Source organism: Corella eumyota, chromosome 4 (assembly GCF_963082875.1).
Source record: "Corella eumyota chromosome 4, kaCorEumy4.1, whole genome shotgun sequence".
Classification (NCBI taxonomy): domain Eukaryota; kingdom Metazoa; phylum Chordata; class Ascidiacea; order Phlebobranchia; family Corellidae; genus Corella; species Corella eumyota.
In genome coordinates this window covers 15,133,440-15,157,652 of record NC_137493.1, presented here as the reverse complement: position 1 = coordinate 15,157,652, position 24,213 = coordinate 15,133,440, and the positions used below count along the sequence as shown (strand labels likewise).

The following is a 24,213-nucleotide window of genomic DNA, read 5'->3' as shown; positions in this document are numbered from 1 at the left end:
ATTTTTTCCGCAAAATATTACGTTGATATAAAAAGTAACGTCGACAACACAAAATATAAAAAGAAAACACTACATTGACACTTATTTTACTGAAAAAATAAAATTGGCTTTAAATTTGTTTAATTCTTTATTAAATATTTTATAATTTGATACCTATATTTAATATAATATAAAAATAAATATAAACATTTTTGTATTTCGACCAATTTTTAACTAAAAAACGCGCATGCATTGACATCGCAGAATAAAACTAAACCAAATTTAAACAAAAAATATCGATTCTTACTTTTTGATAAATAAACAAGTATTAAAGTATAAACTCAATTTAAAAGCAAAATATTCGTCATAGTTAATACACAACATAGGCTGTAAAAAGCTATGTGCACATGGATAACGGTCAAGATATGTGTTGATTTAGAATATTTTAATTGGATAAAAACTAAAAGAATAAATTAAATTTCTAAAATTAAAACAAAATTACTTTACTGCTTATTAAACACAGCCGTTAGTTACTCTGTGTACTACTCTTAATGACCAAGAAAACCCTTTGCAAGTTTATACTTTTGTGGTAATGTTAAGATTTTGTAAAGGTTTTCAATTTGTTTTTTAAATTGCTTCAAAGATTTCTAACTAGTATGAAAATGCTATAAGCAATATAAAGGAAATGAAATCATCATTTAAATGTTGTTTAAATATTATAAGGCCGAAGGAAACAATAAAGCAAATATATTGCATAACATATTTAGTCTTCATACCAGAGTTGTTACAATTATTGTGAGCAGTACTGAGATTTGTTATAGCAAAAAGTACCACAATTTGTCGAACGATGAAAATTCTTTGGATCTTGGTTATTGCATGTTTTACTTTAAGTAAGTTACTATTAACAAGTTGCTGGCGCAGCACAAAACTTTACTTTTAAAAAGTTTATCTGGTATATACACCAACTTAGGTTCTCCAATGCGAATTAAGCAGGCAAGTCCCAGGGTTAGGTTGGCAAGGTTAGGCACTGACTTGTTGCCCCAAATGTGGGTAACTCCGTGGTATAATTTCTGTTAGTAGCATACGTTTACACCAAACCTCAAAAAACGTTGCCCCAAACCATATTTAGAGTTTTTAATTTTTTCTGATTATTTTTAATGAAATATTAAATTAAAAATACCAAGCAGTGTTTTTTTTTATGTTAAGGCGAATTCGTACACAGTGACTCCCATGAATTCAACGGAGTTAAGTACACCTTCGTGAAGACAGCTGACACTTACGATAACCAGATCACGGCATGCGCAGACATTGGCGGAACGATAGCAATTATGGATAGCACTGAAATACGAAAATTTCTCGCGGACGCTTTAGGAGGTAAATAATTAGACCTTATTACTTTTTTTAGATTTTACAAAAAAAAATATACGAAGTCGTATTCTTTTGCTATTGCAGAGATGCCGGTGACCGGTTTTGCATACTTCATTGGTCTTAACCGAGTCAATCCGGGTAACGAAAACTCCGATTTCCAATGGAATGACGGGCGAATTTTGACCACTCAAGAGGCAATGTGGACCTCCGGTGACCCAGATGAAATAATGAATACTTGCGTTGTTACATTTGACAACACTTTTTATTGGGAGGATGGAAATTGTTCTGTTCCTACCAATGCGATCTGCCAAGAAAGTACGTTTTGTTGAATATTTTTTGTTTAGTTGTTGCCTAAAATATCAGTGATAACTAACAAAACATATATGCTAGCATGTTTGTTTGTAAATAAAATGTAATTAATATATTTTTTCGTCTATGTCAGGCTAAATTTGTTATATTTAACGCCAAACTCTCTAGTTATGCATAAAAGTTGTAATGCAGTTATTGCTTTTTTAGATTTCTACTAGTTTTTTTTTATAAAAGTTAACTATTAGAGAAACGCAAACAAGAAAAATTTTTCATTTTTTTAAAGTTCCCATTATGTGTTTAACTTAGATTTACATACTCCAAAAAACTAAGTCATTTACGCACCTCTATTTACATTCTTTTAAAAATGCCACTACTAAACACAATGTAGTACATAAAAAAAACTATTCACACCATGTTTAAAATATTAAAATAAAATAGTTTTTTTTTAAGTTGTATAACTTAAAAAGTAGATGAAATTATTTGAAGTTAAAATCATTTTTGTATTCAGTGACACCAACTTTATTAATTTTTGGGTAAAAAATATCGCCAAAATAGGAGTTTAACAATATAAAGTTAGTATTTAAAATTATTTACGACGTTTCAAACGAAAAAGAACAAAAGACGTTACTAGAAAATATTAAGATTTTATGCTGTTCCAATTCGTTGACAAACAGGATAAGTAAACGCGGATGTGATTTCATTTTCTGCGCCGGAAACTAGAACTATTGTTAACGTTAAACAATACAGCATCACACAATAAGCTGTTCCGCAATATATTATCGACTTTATAACTAACTGAATACAATTGCTGTTAGAAAAACTCTAAAGGCCTGATTACGTAGCAGTTAAAATAAGTAATTTTTTTGATATTTCAAGGCATTGTGACTTTTGGTGTAACTTAACTTTGTAAACTGTATTTATTTTTTTTCCATATCCTCTTAAGGGGATAGGTTTTTGGTATTTCTATCGGGTAAGGGTGTGCGGTTTGGAACATGTCTGAGTTATCCGTATACGCCGGGCTCAAGAGCGAATAGTGTGGCGATGAAGCGGCTCGAACCCGAAACCTTTCGGCTCGTAGTCCGACACCATGACCGGTTCACCACACTACCGGACTTTGTCTTTAAACTAAAAAATTTAAAATTAATTTTTAGTTCTTCCAAAGGACGAATGTGCTGAAACAACCACTATTCTCGCTCATCCTTCTAACTTTTCCTTGACCTCATTTGAAGGATACAAAGTTGTGATAGCTCCCGAAAAGTTGCTTTCCTACCAACTGACTTCTGATTACGACTTTTGTTACCCAACAGTCCCTGGAAACAACTTGACAATATTTACTTTTAACTTAACTGACTGCTTTCCTTTGGTGCAGGTACAAATTTGTTATTAAACGTGTTGCTGATACTTTACTAAAAAAAACACTGTTCAAATTACAGGATGACGGAGATTACTTAAGTTACACTTACACAATTTGGGCAATAGAATGTGAAAATGCTTCATCTGTAATTCTTCGATATGAAGATAGGTGTATGAACAAAACTTGTGTTTACCCAAACAAACAAAACAAAACATCCGACTACGTTGTGCCTACCATCAGGTAAGTTATACATTAGTTGTTGGTATTTTAATCTAGCTTCTAAAACGGCATTGCATAGTAACTTCTTGTCAAAAAAAAAACAAGTTGTAAAATATTTGGTTAAAACGACTTTTACTAATTGTTTAATTGACGTTTTGTTTGTAGAAAATTTACTTTTGATGCTGAGATGGGACAGGGTGAATTTAACCTTGAGTTTGGACTTTACGCATACGCAAATTGCACTTTTGAAGAACCTTTCGCTGGGTGGCCTGCAGCAAGTGTTAAAGTTTCAGATTACGTGTTTGCCAAAATAACTGATGACGTCGAAAGCCCCGAATTTATACTTCAGGTAATTGACTTTAAAACAGACATAACGCAAACTAAGTTCTAAGTTCAAACATTGTTCTTGTTACAGGCTCAATCCTGCTGGGCATCGCCATACGAATACCCTTACACCAACGTCACATATCCAATCATAGTGGATAGGTAAGAACTTTACCAATTACTAACATATAAGTATTACTTTTAATGACATTTAAATATATTATTTACGTACAGATGCCCTGCAAATAACCCGTTCGATCCACCAAATACCATCGAGGTTATCAAAAACTTTAATCAAACCATTTTGTTCAAGTTCAAGTCGTTTGTATGGACAAACTTCACCGATGAAGATCAAAAGATTTACGTCCACTGCACAGTTACTTTTTGTGACACCTCAAGCGGCGAAGATTGTACAACTAACGTAAGATTAATTTCAAGTTGGTTAAAAGAATACTTGATGTTGCTAAATTGTAAACGAATTTACGTGTAAACAGAGATAAACATTTAATTAAATATTGTATTGAACAAATATTCAATCAAACAGGTCTGTGCCAAAAGACGACGTCGATCCCTAGACCGAAGAGATAGTCACGTGATTTCAGTTGGACCAATGAGCATTAATGTCAACTTGTGCGAAAATGTAAGTTAAAACTTTAAAATTTTGCTTGCGTTAGGTAAATATTAAGTCGCTTTTACAAAGAATGTTTCACCTTTACAGGACAACGGAGGCTGTGAAGAGCTATGCACAATGGTTAACAGCCAAAGAATGTGCTCTTGTTTTGGCAATAGAATCATAGGGGAAGACCAACGATCGTGTATTGGTAAGAGTTTTTTTGTTTGATAACTGATGTCAAATAACGAAAACTTTTGTTTTAATGTATACATTAAACAAATATAACTAAACTTTAATAATTTTATTGTAAAGATATTGAGCAAATTGTGCCAAGCCTAGGCCAGAGACAAATTTATGAAGAAGCAACTTCGTTTGGATGGTTGATCTTCGTTATTTTAATTGTTGGCATTTTTGTTTTCTACATCAAAAACAAGCAACAAGCTTACAAAAAGATTCCTATGTAAAGAAAAGAAAAACTTTTACGATATATGCATTAAAAGAAAGACTAAAACAAACTAAATACTATACCTTATATCAATTATTTATACAGTTGTTTGTGGTGGTTAAAACACACATATATATATATATATATACAAAACTAAACAATTTGGAACCTTAAACACGAACAAACCTGGGTATTATACTTTTGATATTAAAAATGGTAAAAAGTTTTGTGTTTATACATAAATAAATAAATTTTGCACAAGTAACGGTATTATTTTTATGATTCATGTTTGGAATTTTTGTATTAGCGATTTAACAATTTATACCAACCTTTACTTACACGGAAAAATACAGAGTTCTGCCAGAATTTCAAAAAAAATTATAGCAGAATGACAGTGGTCTTATAATATGCCACATTTAACACTACTAATAATAAACATTTGAAAAACTAAACCACAAAATCACCAACAAAAACATGCCTGCTCACCTTAAAAGTTTATTTAGAAGGACGAAATTTATGTTTTCAGTTCAAATTTGTCACGAAACAAGTCACATGGGTACGTAAACGACGCCGCTTTTAGTAAAAGCTCATTGCTAAATGTCACTTAAAATATATTAGCCTAACTCCTTTAAACAATTAACTAAAATGTTAATTTTACAACACATACTAATAACTTGATATAATGTGTTAATGTTTATTTTGGTTCGAAATCTTAGAAAGTTCTAAATTTTCAGTATGGATGTTATTATGTGTCGCAAACCTCCTATTAACGACATTTAATCAGTTAGTGTATGTTAAAATGTTTTAAAAGAAACAAGACTCCCGTATAACTGAACTTCACTAAGCCGAAAAATGTTTTGTTCAAATGTCGATTGGAAAAAACAAAATTGTTCCGTTATAAAAAACACGCTAATTACTGACTTAAGTTTCAGACTCTTTTGTAAGATTGCTACAAAATTACTGGAAAAAATATAATGTTACTTAAGCAGAGATCAACAATTGTTGAAAAAGCGTTCGCTTATTGATATGTGTCAAATTCGTGCCGTAGAACAAAATTTATATGTTTTAAAATATCCTTTATAATTAAACTTAGTTAAGGTTATAGAGGCAAAACGTACATAAAACGCGATAAGAAATGCGTGAATTTACAAATTCATATTACTCGCCACTGCCATCTAGCGGGAAGGAAAACTGATAAATTTTAGTAACTACAATCTATCAATTCGTTTTATTTAAACACATTTAGCAGAACTTAGACTAAAAATAGTTGTAATAAATTTATTTCAAAACAGTAAATAGTTGTATTAAATATATTTGAAAAAAATGTCAAAATTTTTTATGATATGAAGTTTAAAACGTAAATTTTAATGCGTTTATATGACTTATAACTTAAAACAAGTGCTTTTCTGAAAAATAAATGTTTAATTTTTTTTTTTGATTTTTTGTCAAATTTGGTAAAAAAGCAATGCCTATCCCTTGTAGAAAATGCCAAAATCAGCCAATTTGTAAAAATAATCTTTTGACTAAATTTTGACAAAAACATGATTTTCAAGAAGTTTAGATGGCTTATCGCACAATTAAAATGTTTTCTTTGCAAAAATGTTTAAAATTTAATACGATTTTTTATCGAATTTGGTAAAAACAGTGTAGAGTTTATAGTTATTTATTTGTTTGAACGGGTTTACTTGAAAATGTTATTGACTCCTTGTTAAATAGATGGCTAGCTAATTTATTGACAACTTGGTTGTATGATAACAGTTTACACTTTTTTATTAGTGAAACGGCGTAAACTTAGCGATACATAATAACAAATGCGAATATCGCAACGTTAACTATACTTTTAACACATAATTTTATATCCTCTGAAAATCGAGTAAAATAAGTCCAATATATATATATAGGCGATTACAACACTCAAATAAGGGAAACAAATGACGTGTCACGCGATACGAAATAATAAATGATTGACAGCACATTCCGGAGTTTGTCCATAAACCATTATTCGTGTTCTCGTGAAGCTTAATTCTTCCTGGTGCGTCAGCGTTAATCCCTGATACAGCTGTATATCTTTGGGTTAGTTAGGTTCTAACTGATATCGTCATTTCCGCACCAGGCGTTGCAGAACTGCCCATAGTTTGCTTGCAGTCTCTGTATTACCACGTTTGGTATTTTGTTAGCAGTGGTTAGCTTCACGATGTCCATACACATAACACAAAATATACTTTATATGCCGTCTCTCATATCACCCCGTATCACGTAAAGGGATTGGTTGCACAAGCAATCAATTCCACAACAGCAACCCGCCACTAGACCTCATTTTGCTACCATGAAAAAAATTAGCAAAAAATATTAATAATCAATAAAGTAATAACAAATTTAATAATATTTTTTGTATTTTGCAAACTTATTATTCAAAAATCAAGCCGAGACCACTGTCATTCTGCTAGTTATTTTTTTAATATTTAGCAAAACACTGCATTTTTTCCGCAAAATATTACGTTGATATAAAAAGTAACGTCGACAACACAAAATATAAAAAGAAAACACTACATTGACACTTATTTTACTGAAAAAATAAAATTGGCTTTAAATTTGTTTAATTCTTTATTAAATATTTTATAATTTGATACCTATATTTAATATAATATAAAAATAAATATAAACATTTTTGTATTTCGACCAATTTTTAACTAAAAAACGCGCATGCATTGACATCGCAGAATAAAACTAAACCAAATTTAAACAAAAAATATCGATTCTTACTTTTTGATAAATAAACAAGTATTAAAGTATAAACTCAATTTAAAAGCAAAATATTCGTCATAGTTAATACACAACATAGGCTGTAAAAAGCTATGTACACATGGATAACGGTCAAGATATGTGTTGATTTAGAATATTTTAATTGGATAAAAACTAAAAGAATAAATTAAATTTCTAAAATTAAAACAAAATTACTTTACTGCTTATTAAACACAGCCGTTAGTTACTCTGTGTACTACTCTTAATGACCAAGAAAACCCTTTGCAAGTTTATACTTTTGTGGTAATGTTAAGATTTTGTAAAGGTTTTCAATTTATTTTTTAAATTGCTTCAAAGATTTCTAACTAGTATGAAAATGCTATAAGCAATATAAAGGAAATGAAATCATCATTTAAATGTTGTTTAAATATTATAAGGCCGAAGGAAACAATAAAGCAAATATATTGCATAACATATTTAGTCTTCATACCAGAGTTGTTACAATTATTGTGAGCAGTACTGAGATTTGTTATAGCAAAAAGTACCACAATTTGTCGAACGATGAAAATTCTTTGGATCTTGGTTATTGCATGTTTTACTTTAAGTAAGTTACTATTAACAAGTTGCTGGCGCAGCACAAAACTTTACTTTTAAAAAGTTTATCTGGTATATACACCAACTTAGGTTCTCCAATGCGAATTAAGCAGGCAAGTCCCAGGGTTAGGTTGGCAAAGTTAGGCACTGACTTGTTGCCCCAAATGTGGGTAACTCCGTGGTATAATTTCTGTTAGTAGCATACGTTTACACCAAACCTCAAAAAACGTTGCCCCAAACCATATTTAGAGTTTTTAATTTTTTCTGATTATTTTTAATGAAATATTAAATTAAAAATACCAAGCAGTGTTTTTTTTTATGTTAAGGCGAATTCGTACACAGTGACTCCCATGAATTCAACGGAGTTAAGTACACCTTCGTGAAGACAGCTGACACTTACGATAACCAGATCACGGCATGCGCAGACATTGGCGGAACGATAGCAATTATGGATAGCACTGAAATACGAAAATTTCTCGTGGACGCTTTAGGAGGTAAATAATTAGACCTTATTACTTTTTTTAGATTTTACAAAAAAAAATATACGAAGTCGTATTCTTTTGCTATTGCAGAGATGCCGGTGACCGGTTTTGCATACTTCATTGGTCTTAACCGAGTCAATCCGGGTAACGAAAACTCCGATTTCCAATGGAATGACGGGCGAATTTTGACCACTCAAGAGGCAATGTGGACCTCCGGTGACCCAGATGAAATAATGAATACTTGCGTTGTTACATTTGACAACACTTTTTATTGGGAGGATGGAAATTGTTCTGTTCCTACCAATGCGATCTGCCAAGAAAGTACGTTTTGTTGAATATTTTTTGTTTAGTTGTTGCCTAAAATATCAGTGATAACTAACAAAACATATATGCTAGCATGTTTGTTTGTAAATAAAATGTAATTAATATATTTTTTCGTCTATGTCAGGCTAAATTTGTTATATTTAACACCAAACTCTCTAGTTACGCATAAAAGTTGTAACGCAGTTATTGCTTTTTTAGATTTCTACTATTTTTTTTTTATAAAAGTTAACTATTAGAGAAACGCAAACAAGAATAATTTTTCATTTTTTTAAAGTTCCCATTATGTGTTTAACTTAGATTTACATACTCCAAAAAACTAAGTCATTTACGCACCTCTATTTACATTCTTTTAAAAATGTCTCTACTAAACACAATGTAGCACATAAAAAAAACAATTCATACACTATGTTTAAAATATTAAAATAAAATAGTTTTTTTTTAAGTTGTATAACTTAAAAAGTAGGTGAAATTATTTGAAGTTAAAATCATTTTTGTATTCAGTGACACCAACTTTATTAATTTTTGGGTAAAAAATATCGCCAAAATAGGAGTTTAACAATATAAAGTTAGTATTTAAAATTATTTACGACGTTTCAAACGAAAAAGAACAAAAGACGTTACTAGAAAATATTAAGATTTTATGCTGTTCCAATTCGTTGACAAACAGGATAAGTAAACGCGGATGTGATTTCATTTTCTGCGCCGGAAACTAGAACTATTGTTAACGTTAAACAATACAGCATCACACAATAAGCTGTTGCGCAATATATTATCGACTTTATAACTAACTGAATACAATTGCTGTTAGAAAAACTCTAAAGGCCTGATTACGTAGCAGTTAAAATAAGTAATTTTTTTGATATTTCAAGGCATTGTGACTTTTGGTGTAACTTAACTTTGTAAACTGTATTTATTTTTTTTCCATATCCTCTTAAGGGGATAGGTTTTTGGTATTTCTATCGGGTAAGGGTGTGCGGTTTGGAACATGTCTGAGCTATCCGTATACGCCGGGCTCAAGAGCGAATAGTGTGGCGATGAAGCGGCTCGAACCCGAAACCTTTCGGCTCGTAGTCCGACACCATGACCGGTTCACCACACTACCGGACTTTGTCTTTAAACTAAAAAATTTAAAATTTATTTTTAGTTCTTCCAAAGGACGAATGTGCTGAAACAACCACTATTCTCGCTCATCCTTCTAACTTTTCCTTGACCTCATTTGAAGGATACAAAGTTGTGATAGCTCCCGAAAAGTTGCTTTCCTACCAACTGACTTCTGATTACGACTTTTGTTACCCAACAGTCCCTGGAAACAACTTGACAATATTTACTTTTAACTTAACTGACTGCTTTCCTTTGGTGCAGGTACAAATTTGTTATTAAACGTGTTGCTGATACTTTACCAAAAAAAACACTGTTCAAATTACAGGATGACGGAGATTACTTAAGTTACACTTACACAATTTGGGCAATAGAATGTGAAAATGCTTCATCTGTAATTCTTCGATATGAAGATAGGTGTATGAACAAAACTTGTGTTTACCCAAACAAACAAAACAAAACATCCGACTACGTTGTGCCTACCATCAGGTAAGTTATACAATAGTTGTTGGTATTTTAATCTAGCTTCTAAAACGGCATTGCATAGTAACTTCTTGTCAAAAAAAAAAACAAGTTGTAAAGTATTTGGTTAAAACGACTTTTACTAATTGTTTAATTGACGTTTTGTTTGTAGAAAATTCACTTTTGATGCTGAGATGGGGCAAGGTGAATTTAACCTTGAGTTTGGACTTTACGCATACGCAAATTGCACTTTTGAAGAAACTTTCACTGGGTGGCCTGCAGCAAGTGTTAAAGTTTCAGATTATGTGTTTGCCAAAATAACTGATGACGTCGAAAGCCCCGACTTTATACTTCAGGTAACTGATTTTATAATTTACATAACGTAAACTAAGTTGCAAATGGAAACATTGTTTTTGTTACAGGCTCAATCCTGCTGGGCATCGCCATACGAATACCCTTACACCAATGTCACATATCCGATCATAGTAGATAGGTACGAATTTTACCAATTACTAACATATAAGTATTACTTTTAATGACATTTAAATATATTATTTACGTACAGATGCCCTGCAAATAACCCGTTCGATCCACCAAATGCCATTGAGGTTATCAAAAACTTTAATCAAACCATTTTGTTCAAGTTCAAGTCGTTTGTATGGACTAACTTCACCGATGAAGATCAAAAGATTTACGTACACTGCACAGTTACTTTTTGTGACACCTCAAGCGGCGAAGATTGTACAACTAACGTAAGATTAATTTCAAGTTGGTTAAAAGAATACTTGATGTTGCTAAATTGTAAACGAATTTACGTGTAAACAGAGATAAACATTTAATTAAATATTGTATTGAACAAATATTCAATCAAACAGGTCTGTGCCAAAAGACGACGTCGATCCCTAGACCGAAGAGATAGTCACGTGATTTCAGTTGGACCAATGAGCATTAATGTCAACTTGTGCGAAAATGTAAGTTAAAACTTTAAAATTTTGCTTGCGTTAGGTAAATATTAAGTCGCTTTTACAAAGAATGTTTCACCTTTACAGGACAACGGAGGCTGTGAAGAGCTATGCACAATGGTTAACAGCCAAAGAATGTGCTCTTGTTTTGGCAATAGAATCATAGGGGAAGACCAACGATCGTGTATTGGTAAGAGTTTTTTTTTGTTTGTTAACTGATGTCAAATAACGAAAACTTTTGTTTTAATGTATACATTAAACAAATATTACTAAACTTTAATAATTTTATTGTTAAGATATTGAGCAAATTGTGCCAAGCCTAGGCCAGGGACAAATTTATGAAGAAGCAACTTTGTTTGGATGGTTGATCTTCGTTATTTTAATTGTTGGCATTTTTGTTTTTTACATTAAAAACAAGCAACAAGCTTACAAAAAGATTCCTATGTAAAGAAAAGAAAAACTTCTACGATATATGCATTAAAAGAAAGACTAAAACAAACTAAATACTATACCTTATATCAATTATTTATACAGTTGTTTGTGGTGGTTAAAACACATATATATATATATACAAAACTAAACAATTTGGAACCTTAAACACGAACAAACCTGGGTATTATACTATTGCTATAAAAAATGGTAAAAAGTTTTGTGTTTATACATAAATAAATAAATTTTGCACAAGTAACGGTCTTATTTTTATGATTGATGTTTGGAATTTTTGTATTAGCGATTTAACAATTTATACCAACCTTTACTTACACGGAAAAATACAGAGTTCTGCCAGAATTTCAAAAAAAATTATAGCAGAATGACAGTGGTCTTACAATATGCCACATTTAACACTACTCTTAATAAACATTTGAAAAACTAAACCACAAAATAACCAACAAAAACATGCCTGCTCACCTTAAAAGTTTATTTAGAAGGACGAAATTTATGTTTTCAGTTCAAATTTGTCACGAAACAAGTCACATGGGTACGTGAACGACGCCGCTTTTAGTAATAGCCCATTGTTAAATGTCACTTAAAATATATTAGCCTAATTCCTTTAAACAATTAACTAAAATGTTAATTTTACAACACATACTAATAACTTGATATAATGTGTTAATGTTTATTTTGGTTCGACATCTTAGAAAGTTCTAAATTTTCAGTATGGATGTTATTATGTGTCGCAAACCTCCTATTAACGACATTTAATCAGTTTGTTTTAGAAGAAACAAGGCTCCCGTATAACTAAACTTCACTAAGCCGAAAAATGTTTTGTTCAAACGTCGATTGGAAAAAACAAAATTGTTTCGTTATAAAAACCACGCTAATTACTGACTTAAGTTTCAGACTCTTTTGTAAGATTGCTACAAAATTACTGGGAAAAATGTAATGTTACTTAAGCAGAGATCAACAATTGTTGAAAAAGCGTTCGCTTATTGATATGTGTCAAATTCGTGCCGTAGAACAAAATTTAAATGTTTTAAAATATCCTTTATAATTAAACTTAGTTAAGGTTATAGAGGCAAAACGTACATAAAACGCGATAAGAAACGCGTGAATTTACAAATTCATATTACTCGCCACTGCCATCTAGCGGGAAGGAAAACTGACAAATTTTAGTGACTACAATCCATCAATTCGTTTTATTTAAACACGTTTAGCAGAACTTAGACTAAAAATAGTTGTATTAAATTTATTTCAAAACAGTAAATAGTTGTATTAAATATATTTGAAGGTCAAATTTTAAATACAAAATGACAAAACCAATTTAAAACATGGGATAAAATTCAAGTTTTTGGCACTATTAGAGTTTGCTTTTCAATTTGCTATTTGTTTGTTAAATAAAAAAAAAAAAAAAAAAATGAACCCCAACCATTTCTACAACTAAAAATAAAAATAAATAAAAAATAACTAAAATGAAGAAATCATAATATAAACAAATAAATAAAAAAGATGTTAACTTAAGTGGCTATGTTATGATACTTAGGTGGGCTATGTTATGATACTAAATGAAGTGTAAAAAATGTATACACTTAGTATTTTTAAATTTTAAAATAGATATCTACAGATTAAACAACTACCTTTAACAAATACACAAAAACAAAATTTGTTTATAGCCTATAGGTTTATAATTACATTTTTTTAAAGTAAAACTCAGCTTGGCATGTTAAATAAATTTTAAACCCAATGATATAAATATATTTACACAGTTTATTAAAGAGTCTTCTTTAAATTTTTGACCACATTTTGTTAAACATAATAACACTACTTGTTCTTAATAAAAAAACAATCTTATTTGTAGTAAATGATGTACAACCACCAAGTTAATTTTTAAGAAGATCGCTTTAGTTGACTATTACAAATTTTAAAATTATTAAATTTATATACTTACTTAAGCGAAATGAAATATCTCCTTGTCAACCCTCGTCCCTCAGCACAGAAAAAAGATTCACATTTTTCTTTAAATGATTTTAGGTTTTAATTTGTGAAGTCCTAAAAAAAAATAATAAGAAGATTTATAAAAACAAAGTTGCCTACACACAGTAATATAAAACTTGTGTTCAATATATTATAAATCATAGCTTACCTTGCTTTCATTAGCAGACTAGCTGACTAGAGGGTTGAAGTTAGGTTTATCAACAAAATGTATCAAAACTTAACATTTCTTCCATCTTGGTTTGTCACTTAATGGTCACCACCACAATTTAGCTACCTGTATTTATTTTATCAATAATAATTTGTTTTATTACCATGGATTCTACTTAAAACTCCTCGTTCCAGTACTAAAGAAATAATGTTTAGAACTCTTCAATTTATTAACTAGAATTTTATTAGTTATAAAAATATATTTAAGGGGTATATTAAGATATAATTTAAGTAACAATGTGTTTGCATTGTATTTCTGTTTATGGTTATTTAAAAAGCCCATGCTCATTGAGCTGTGCACTTTTTCGTTTATCCTCAATACTTCATTTTTTTTAGAAATTTATAAAAACTTGCATACATTAAAATAATTAATAAAAAGATATTTAAAATTTATAACCAAAAGGTAAATGATAAAATAATTTTAATAAAATGTTGTCTAATGACTTAAAAAGTCATTTAAAATTTATGCAGATATCGTGACGTCACGAATCTCGCTTTTCATTTTGAAATCGCATGAGCTAGGGCTTGAGCTCGATTAGGGTTAGGAAAACCAGGTTTAGGCTTTCCAATAAAATTAAATCAAGAATACAAAATTTGAATTTGGTATAAAAAGTTATGAAAACGCTTTGTTAAATAAAGTACACTGCTTAATGAGCATTAGCTTTTTGAACAGCCATTAACAGAAATACAATGCAAACACATTGTTAATACATTGTTCCTTAAATTATATCTTAATATACCACTTTAATATACTTTTATGACTTATAAAATTATAGTTAATAAACTGCAGGGCTCTTAACACCATTTCTTTATTTTTTTTAAAAAGTGCTGTTTAATTTTCCTGAACACATTCTTTATTGGACTTATTAAATATCAAAATATATTGTTTTACTTTGACCTGGCCTTGAGTTTAATGTATTAATTCATGCATGGGAAAAACTTGTTAATTAAATATAATTTCTGGTGTATATAACTAAATTAAGAGGTTATATTTAGCATAATTTTTAATGAAAAATTTAACAAAATTTTTTGTTAAGTCATTTCGATGTTAATTGTTTCATTTACGAGTTATTTTTCATGTTATCGACAAAGTTAAAAAGTGATTTTCCATGTTTTGGGAAAAAAAAGTTAAGTTAATTTTAATGTTAATTGCACCAATTTTAAGTTAGTTTTCATTTTAATTGGACAAAGTTTTAAGTTATTTTTCATGTTAAATGGGCAAATTTCAAGCTATCTTTCATGTTAATTGGACCCAATTTATTTTCCATGGTACGTGACTAAGTTTTAAGTTATTTTCCATGCTTATTGGATCAATTTCAAGTTATTTTTCATGGACAAAGTTATGGTTTTATTTTATGTCATAGGACAAGACTATAATAACTCTTTTTCTTTTTTTATTTCGACATTGTTAAGTTAAAAAAGTACATGTAAAATACAGTTACGATACACATAAGGCAAAGAGTAAAAACATTTATAATTTACATTAAAAAAATAATAAAGGTTACTAAATAAAAATGACAATACAATAAACATGTAAGAAAGCACGAATAAATACAAAAAAAAAAAAAAAAAAAAAAAAAAAAACAAAGAAAAAACAAAATGCAAAAATACATAACACTCGAGAATAAATAATATTTAAACATATAATACAGTGTCATAATCGAAGTAACGGAATAATTACAAAAAAAGTACAAAAAATATTGCAATTCAATATGCATGGTCATTAGTACAACTACTTTGAGATAAAAAATAGTTTTATGGATAAAAAATAAGTTAATTTGTTGTACAAAATTTATAGAAAAATAAATAACACAAAAAGTATGCAAAAATGACTGTTTATATAAATATATATCCAGTTTTATTTACAGAAGTGTTAATGTAATTTTAACTTCTATACAGTTAATGTCTTTGTCCGTTTGTACAGTTAATTTGGATCTGTACATTAGATTGTTCAAAATCCTCTGTAAAATGGTTATTAGACCCTTGACAAAAAAGCCTGGAACCTCAGAAAACAAGAACTAGCCCCTAAGAATGGGTGATTGGATGTCCCCCAGAAAAAGCGTAGTAGCGGTTCTTTTAGCAAACGTTGTATGTATGCTCTGGATCTTTTTTCCTATAAAATAATAAAGATTAGAATACTGCATACAAATATTTAAGAGTGCGGTTGTAATTATTTGTATGTGTGAATGTTAAATGTATCATTTAAATTAAGATATGATTATTTATTTGTTTTGTGTTAGTGACTTTTTACATAAAAAAGGTTTTATACAAATTCAATAGTTTTGCTCGTCAACCAGAATCTAAATGAAAGAAACAGAGTTAGTATTTGTTTATGGTAATCTACCCTGTGGGAAAAATAAAAAAGGTTAAGTTAGATTGAAGTTTTCTTTTTTACAGGAACTCTAAAAATAAAGAACAAATTAAAATTGGCCAAAAACAAACTGACGAGCCCTCCGAAATAGTCAACCAGCATCTAAAAATAAAAAACAGTATGTTTAAATTTGTTTTTGGTAATCTAACCTGAAAAAAAGCCTGTAAAAAAGGGTTAAGTTGGTTTTAGTTTTTTAAAGGCCCCTGAAAATAAAATTATGGTTTTAGTTTTTTAAAGGCCCCTGAAAAAAATTATGGTTTTAGTTTTTTAAAGGCCCCTGAAAAAAAATTATGGTTTTAGTTTTTTTAAAGGCCCCTGAAAAAAATTATGGTTTTAGTTTTTTAAGGCCCCTGAAAAAAAATTATAATTTGGTTAGTAATGCCCCTGTAAGGAAATAAAACAAATGGTTTAAGAGGCCCCTGTAAAGGTAAATAATAGGTTTAAAGGTAGAAGGAAATAAGAATGGCCTGCAAAAAATAAAAAAGAGAGAAATTGAAAATTTTTGTGTTTTTTCTGCATGTTTAATGTATTGTTTACTGTGTATGCTATTTTGGACTACGTCCACGAAATTTATAATTTTTAGTTTTTTTCCATCCACAAAATTAAATACTGCTTTATATCGGGCTCTGCCCACGAAATTAAATAATTTATGTTGGGTTCCAACCCACTCGCACACTTAGGTTTAGTACATAAATATAACAGGGCGAATAAAATACAGTGAATTGACACACATAAATAATATAAACCACACATAGGCCTAGTTTTCTAAAATCTAGTCTTCTAAATTTTTTATAAATACTTTACTTGCGCAAAACATCTAAAAAACCATTAAACAGTCCCGTTTAATATAATTATGAACACACAGAAACCTAAACACACTTGGGACTGTGTCAACTATACTACTTTTAACGCGCAAAATTATGAGTTGTTACCAGTCAAAATAAAAAAGCAGACACGTGATACTACAAACTTTTAACCCGTGAAAACTTTTAAGCGCTGATTATGCAGTATATACATAAAAAGTAGGCACGTGAAAACCTACAGCCCTACAGACCTAAAGCCCTACAGCCCACCTTTAGTAGAATGAGGTCCTGAGACTATTTTTTTTAAGTTCGTCAAGTTGAAATGAGGTCCTGAGACTTTTTTTGAGTTCTTTTGCATAAAATACACATTATACACACATAAGCTTAGTTTTATAAAACCTATTCTATATTCTTTATATTACATGCGCCAAAACATCTAAAAAACCATTAAACAGTCCCATTAAAAATAATTATGAACACACAGAAACCTAAACACATTGGGACTGTGTCAACTAAACTACTTTTAATGCGCAAAATTATGAGTTTTTAACCAGTCACAAATAAGAAAAAATGCAGACACGTGAAACTTTTAACCCGTGAAAATTTAAAGCGCTTAATTGTGCAGTACATATAAAAAATCAGGCACGTGAAAACCTACAGCCCTACAGCCCTTAACTAAATAAGGTCCTGAGTTTTTTTTAGGTTTGAAGTTGTCTTCGAGTCCTGAGTCCTTTGACTTAACTTCCCCCTTGCTAGTTGCAAGGGAGACTTCATTACGATTCCATCCGCTCTCCATTCCTCCAATTCCTGCCATTACCTTTTTCCTCCATTCATTAAATCCAAATAAAATCGATTTTCTCTGCATTGAAAATATTGTTTAGAAAAGGGTATTAGACACTAAACCCTACTTAAAATTAAGTTTTTTTCAAATGTCGATTTTATGATATGTCAAATCAGGCCAAAATTTTTTAAATTATGTCACTTTTTAGCGTATATAAATTGTAACAATATAATTTATTATTCAGTTAAGCAAAAACAGTTAAGTAAGTAATGAATTGGTAGTCGGTTTATAAAACACAACATAATACAAAAAAGGCAAAAGATAAGACTGTAGCCCAGACTTCTTATCAGGCAAAATCACGTGTCCCTAAGGGGCCACTACATTACCCCCCTCCAGAAGCGGAAAATTGTTCATTTACGTTAAATGGGTAAACCGTTGTGGTGGTTTAATTTGACGCTTGTTACCATCTCTTCGACAGTTTGTTTTCGTCTCTATATGGGTTTTTACGTTCGTTTCTTCTAGAATTACTTGCTTACGAGGTCTGCCTCGTAACTTTGGTTGGGCTAGTTGTACAGGCATATTGCGATCCAGATACGCAGGTTTTATGCGGTCAATCGAAATGATTTCTGTACGTCCGCCGATATCAATCTTAAAAGTTTTTAATCCGTGCTTAACAACTTTATATGGACCTTCATATGGGGTGCAAAGTGGCGCCTTGTATCCCACTTTCTTAATAAAAACAAAGCTGCTGTTCTTTAAATCAGAAGGTATGTAGCTATTTGGTTTACAATGCCACGAGGTTTGAGGCGCTTCTTGTTTTATAACGTGGCGGAGCTTTTGTAAAAAATCTCCAGGTGCGTTGTTGTGGTCGGTAGCCTCCACAAAAGGGCCTGGAATGGTGAGTGGTGCTCCATACACCATTTCTGCTGAGGAACATCCTAAATCTTCTTTGGGTGTGGTTCTAATTCCGAGTAGAACCCAAGGCAGTTCGTCAACCCAATTGTTGTCTTTAAGTCGCGACATCAACGATGCCTTAAGTTGTCTATGGAATCGCTCCACCAGGCCGTTGGCCTGTGGGTGAAATGCTGTGGTAAATTGCAAAGAAGTGCCCATAAACTTAGCAATATCTGACCATAGTTTTGATGTAAACTGTGCTCCTCGGTCTGACGACAATGTTGACGGTATTCCAAAACGAGATATCCATTGTTGAATAAAAACTTTTGCACATGATGTCGTCGATGTTTCTTGCAGTGGGTACGCCTCTGGCCACCTTGTGAACCGGTCAACTACAGTAAGCAAATATCTAAAACCTTGAGATGGCGGCAAAGGTCCCACAAGGTCAATATTTAAATGATCAAATCGTTTTACAGGCAATGAATAGTGGTGCAGTGGGGCTCTTGTGCATTTGTGGACCTTAGCTTTTTGGCAATAAACACATTGTTTTGCCCATTCGCCAATTTGTTTTTTAAGTCCTTTCCAAACAAATTTTTCAGCAATTAGTTTCTTTGTGCTTCGTATCGATGGATGCGATAAACCATGAACTAAATCAAATATTTTTCGACGCCAAGATTCCGGAACAAGCGGTCGCGGTGATCCAGTTGTTGTGTCACATAAAAGCGAAGTCTGGTTTTTGTCGCAAGAAAATTTTTCAATTTTTAAACTAGAGTTGGCTTTCAATTCATTTATAATTTCTTTATCTCTTTCTTGATCTAAGGCCATATCTGAAAAATTGATTCCTAAAGATGCCTGTATGACATTTATTCCAGGTCTTGATAATGCGTCAGCAACAAAATTCTTTTTTCCTTCTATATGGCGGATATCCGTAGTGTATTCCGAAATAGCGCTAAGTTGTCGTTGTTGGCGAGCTGACCATGGTGAAGTAGTTTTAGTTAATGCATAAGTAAGTGGTTTGTGATCGGTAAAAGCTACAAAGTGCCGTCCTTCCAAGAAGTACCTAAAATGACGAATAGCAAGATGTAATGCTAGAAGTTCACGGTCGAACGCACTGTATTTTATTTCAGGTGGCCGTAGATGTTTGCTAAAGAAGGCCAATGGTTTCCACAAACCATATATATTTTGCTGTAGTACTCCCCCAACAGCTATATCGGAAGCATCCACAGTTAACGCAGTTGGCGCTCCTACTTGTGGATGGGAAAGCATAGTGGCATTAACTAAAATGTTTTTAGCTTTAACAAATGCGTTATTTAGTTGATCACTCCACAGTAGAGGTTTAGATTTTTTTTTAATTTCTTCGTAAATCGGTCGCATGATGTTAGCCACTCTTGGTAGAAAACGATGATAAAAATTGATCATGCCAGCAAACCGTTGCAGTTCTTGAAATGAGGTTGGTCGTGGAAAATTGTTTATTACCTCCACTTTATTTGGTAAAGGCTTGGCTCCTTCGTGGTCAATGCGGTGGCCTAAAAATTCAATACTTGTTTGTCCGAATTGACATTTAGTCGCGTTTATTATTAGACCGTTTTCGTTCAGACGCGTAAACAATTCTTTGAGATGCTGGTAATGTTCGCTTTTTGACTTGCTTGCTACCAAAATATCATCTAAGTACACGAAAACAAAATTAAGATTCCGGCACACACAATCCATCAGTCTTTGAAAAGTTTGTGCTGCATTTTTTAATCCAAAGGGCATTCTTATGTACTCAAATAAGCCAAAAGGAGTAATGACTGCAGTTTTTGGAATATCTTCTGTTGCTACAGATACTTGGTGGTAGCCTCTAACAAGGTCTATTTTTGAAAATATGTTTGCGTTTTCTAAATTCGCAGAAAAATCTTGAATATGTGGTATGGGGTATCTATCGGGCGTGGTAACAGCATTTAGTCGTCTGTAATCTCCACATGGTCTCCAATCACCGTTGGATTTCTTAACCATGTGCAATGGAGATGCCCACGGGCTGGCTGATCTTCTGACAATACCCATGCTTTCCATCTTGTTAAATTCACGCTTGGCTTGTACCAGTTTGTCTGGTGGCAGTCTACGTGCACGGGCGCTAATCGGTCGCCCGTTTGTTATAAGAAAATGTTCCACCTTGTATTTGGTTTGCTTTTGCTGGAAATTTGGAGTTGTTATCAGTGGAAATTGTGCGAGTAAAGCAGCATATTGGTTTTGATGTAAACCAATTGCGTTTATTCTGGGGGCTGAGACATCTAACAACTTAATCGAACAGTTTGTGTTTAATTTAGCGCTAATTAATGTTTTGTTTTTTATGTCTACCAAAAGCGAATTGGCTCGAAGAAAATCTGCCCCGAGCAGTGGTTGAGATACTTCTGCGATTGTGAAAATCCATTTAAATTTACCAAACGGTAAATCCAAATGTAATAGGCGTTGGCCGTACGTCTTAATCTCGCTTCCGTTGGCGGCTCGAAGCTTTTTCTGGTTAGAGCCATTATATCGATCAATTCTTCTTGGTGGGTATACGCTTATTTCAGCTCCAGTATCAACTAAAAAGTTTTGTTTTGAACACTTGTCTTTAACGAAGTATAAATTAAACGTGCCGCCGGCCGCCCTCATCGTTATTGACGACCGGCATATTCGTTTTCCGAAAAACTGCAAGGTGGACAGCACTGCCTGGCTTTATTTCCGAAACGTTGATGATAAAAACATAGGTTTTTTTTATTTGGTTGACGTTTATTATACTTCCAATCAGTTTCATGGGATCTATAAACTTTAGAAACTAACCCAGAAAATTGGGGTTTAGCTAAGCATAATTTATCTGCTTTTAAAGCCAATTCTCTCATGTCTGTTGTTTCTTCGGTAGCTAAACCAACTCTCACTTCCTCGGGCAGTAGTTGCAAAAACATATGTTTAAAGAGAAAACACGATCCGTGATTTCCCATCAATGCCAGCATTTCGTCCATCACAGCAGAAGGTTTTCTATCTCCAAGTTCTGGCATTTCAATTATTCTTTGGGCTCGTTCTTCCTCGGAAAGCTCAAACGTTTTTAAAAGTCGTTCTTTGATAGCAATATATTTTCCTTTTGTTGGTGGATTTTCCATAAAATCGATTACGCGTTTTGCTGTATCCTGGTCTAGTGCTGCGATAACATGGCAGTATTTCGTTTCGTCGATTGTTATATTTCGCAGAGTAAATTGGGCTTCTGCTTGGTTAAACCAAATTTTGGCATGTTGCGACCAAAAGGTTGGCAGTTTAACCGCTACAGCATTTTCTTGCGTCATATTGTTTTAAAATTTTCGTTTTAAAACGTCGGGGTCACCAATTTAGCGTATATAAATTGTAACAATATAATTTATTATTCAGTTAAGCAAAAACAGTTAAGTAAGTAATGAATTGGTAGTCGGTTTATAAAACACAACATAATACAAAAAAGGCAAAAGATAAGACTGTAGCCTAGACTTCTTATCAGGCAAAATCACGTGTCCCTAAGGGGCCGCTACAACTTTTTAATTCTTTTAGTGCCAACAATGTTAAATTATGTCAATTCACATGCCAAATAATATTAATGTACAATTGTTATTTTTTTTTGTGCCAACAATTTTAAAATATGTCCATTTTTAACAACTAGTGCCAGATTTTTTAATTTATGCCAAATGTACAGTTATTTATATATTTAAATACCTCATTTAACTACTTTTTGGGAGTACCTGCGCATCAACACAGGTTTAATAATGTTTATAAGTTTTTAATTAAAAAATATAAAAAATTACTATTTTATTGGCAAGTATGATAAGTTAATACTAAAATTTATAACATTACAATTTTTTTGTGATTATTTCAAAATTAGTCAAGTTAAAAAATTATTATAAATCAATCAAATGAAAGTTAACATACCTGGAACAGTGTTCAGAAAACTTGGACACAAGATGTCTCACAGGAGCAAGTTCAACTTTACTAACTTTTATGAAAAAAATTAAAATCTTTTAAAAATTACGGTTTTTTTATATAAAATATATTTATATTTAATTATTAACTGCATGTAATATGCCACACTTTATATTGTTAATGATAAACTTTAAAAAACCTAAATATAAATCACTAATAAAAACACATCTACTCACCTCGAAAGTCCATCTAGAAAGAACTAAAATTCCGATTTCAATTTAAATTTGCCACGAAACACCAAGTCACGTGACTGCACGTTTTCAGTGACATGTGTGTACGTGCAAGCGACGCCTCTTGCAGTGGAAAGCGCTTTTCAAGCTGTCATTTAAAATATATTTGCTTAAATCTTCTAAACAATTCAATAAAACGTTAATATAAAAACACAAACTAATAACCTGTTATTATATGTAAATGTTTATTTACTTTTTAAGAATTATTTTTAACAATTAACGTCTTAAATTACGACTAAACAACTTATACGTGCGTTAACATAGCGCGCTACGTAACACCAGGAATTTCAGATTATGATGCAACTTCGTGTTTTAAAGGAATTTCTCGGGGAGACGCACCAATTAAGACGTCGCATTCCCCTCGCTTAATTGATAAGTTACAGCTGGATTTATCTACATTTTATAACCTTATTTGGTAATAAAATCTATGTTTAGTCTGCACGTGTTAACTAGGAATTTTTCGAGGAGGCGCACTAAAAATGACGTCACGTTTCTTGCGCCTCGCTTAGTGGAAAATTTTAAGTTTCAATGCTTTATAACAAACCTATGTTAAAGCAATAGTAAATTATATTATTCCCTTTTCTTAATTTTAATAAATCGAAATCCAATGCTTGTTAGTGTCCAAACACATTTTTATTGTTATTTTATAAATATAAAACTCAAAATAAGTTTTTTTTTATTTTTAATAGATAGTCAACAACAAAAAATAGCAAAAATAAATTAACTAAAGGTCATGCCTGTTCCATAAAGTCCTAAACGTTTGCAGAGAAGGCACGACCGCTTTTAATGGTAACCTGGCAATTATGTTAAAACTGCAATCCTGAAAAGGTAGTTATAATTCTTAAACAAGTTGTGAATTACAGGTAACTAGTAGTATTGCTTTAATGTTACGTAAATTTTAATAATTAATCTTCAAGTGAATAGAATTAATATATACGTTTGTAATTATCATAGCTTTGTTTCCGTTACTTTCAATTAAGTTATAATTTGTGCAACTTAATATTTTGATCGCACTATATAGTTAGTTAGTAAATGTAGTGGATATACTTCACAGTTGGTAAATATTTAAATGCAATATTGCTTTTTTAAATGATTGCTACAAAGATTTAAAAAAACACGTGGTTAGTTATTTAGAAGAGCTTTTTGTACATAGATAACAATCTAACGTAACAATAAATAATTCTTTCGTACAAAAAGAAAATAAACACTGGGCCTGCTACTTCGAGCATTAAGATGGCTGACTTTGAAGCCTGTAG

General features: G+C 31.5%; 3 protein-coding genes across 3 annotated transcripts; 2 read left to right on the top strand and 1 right to left on the bottom strand.

Moving 5' to 3' along the window:
- Positions 1-784: 784 nt before the first annotated feature.
- Positions 785-4,787, top strand: LOC145751093 (alpha-tectorin-like). Its single transcript, XM_082567175.1, has 11 exons — positions 785-869; positions 1,186-1,353; positions 1,432-1,662; positions 2,808-3,025; positions 3,090-3,250; positions 3,395-3,578; positions 3,645-3,715; positions 3,788-3,974; positions 4,098-4,193; positions 4,272-4,374; positions 4,479-4,787. The coding sequence occupies exons 1-11, from the start codon at positions 827-829 to the stop codon at positions 4,628-4,630; spliced, it is 1,614 nt and encodes a 537-aa protein (XP_082423301.1). The 5' UTR covers positions 785-826; the 3' UTR covers positions 4,631-4,787.
- A 3,085-nt stretch (positions 4,788-7,872) lies between these two features.
- On the top strand, positions 7,873-11,769 carry LOC145750629 (alpha-tectorin-like). The gene is made up of 11 exons (XM_082566702.1): positions 7,873-7,957; positions 8,274-8,441; positions 8,520-8,750; positions 9,898-10,115; positions 10,180-10,340; positions 10,486-10,669; positions 10,736-10,806; positions 10,879-11,065; positions 11,189-11,284; positions 11,363-11,465; positions 11,572-11,769. Exons 1-11 carry the CDS (start codon positions 7,915-7,917, stop codon positions 11,721-11,723), a joined length of 1,614 nt encoding a protein of 537 aa, XP_082422828.1. The 5' UTR covers positions 7,873-7,914; the 3' UTR covers positions 11,724-11,769.
- An 8,556-nt stretch (positions 11,770-20,325) lies between these two features.
- LOC145750935 (uncharacterized) lies at positions 20,326-22,212 on the bottom strand. Its single transcript, XM_082567006.1, has 2 exons — positions 21,591-22,212; positions 20,326-20,419 (listed from the first exon to the last, which is right to left on the bottom strand). The coding sequence occupies exons 1-2, from the start codon at positions 22,061-22,063 to the stop codon at positions 20,326-20,328; spliced, it is 567 nt and encodes a 188-aa protein (XP_082423132.1). The 5' UTR covers positions 22,064-22,212.
- Positions 22,213-24,213: the final 2,001 nt, after the last annotated feature.

Bases quoted from the DNA above. Each gene is read 5' to 3' on its own strand.
- LOC145750935 (XM_082567006.1), bottom strand. From the start codon at position 22,063: ATGACGCAAGAAAATGCTGTAGCGGTTAAACTGCCAACCTTTTGGTCG. The intron at 20,420-21,590 runs CTTAGCTAAACC...TAGATGATATTT, and splicing joins TTAAAAGCAGATAAATTATG to TGGTAGCAAGCAAGTCAAAA.
- LOC145751093 (XM_082567175.1), top strand. From the start codon at position 827: ATGAAAATTCTTTGGATCTTGGTTATTGCATGTTTTACTTTAA. The intron at 1,354-1,431 runs GTAAATAATTAG...TTGCTATTGCAG, and splicing joins TCTCGCGGACGCTTTAGGAG to AGATGCCGGTGACCGGTTTT. The intron at 3,579-3,644 runs GTAATTGACTTT...TTCTTGTTACAG, and splicing joins GCCCCGAATTTATACTTCAG to GCTCAATCCTGCTGGGCATC.
- LOC145750629 (XM_082566702.1), top strand. From the start codon at position 7,915: ATGAAAATTCTTTGGATCTTGGTTATTGCATGTTTTACTTTAA. The intron at 8,751-9,897 runs GTACGTTTTGTT...ATTTATTTTTAG, and splicing joins CAATGCGATCTGCCAAGAAA to TTCTTCCAAAGGACGAATGT. The intron at 11,285-11,362 runs GTAAGTTAAAAC...TCACCTTTACAG, and splicing joins ATGTCAACTTGTGCGAAAAT to GACAACGGAGGCTGTGAAGA.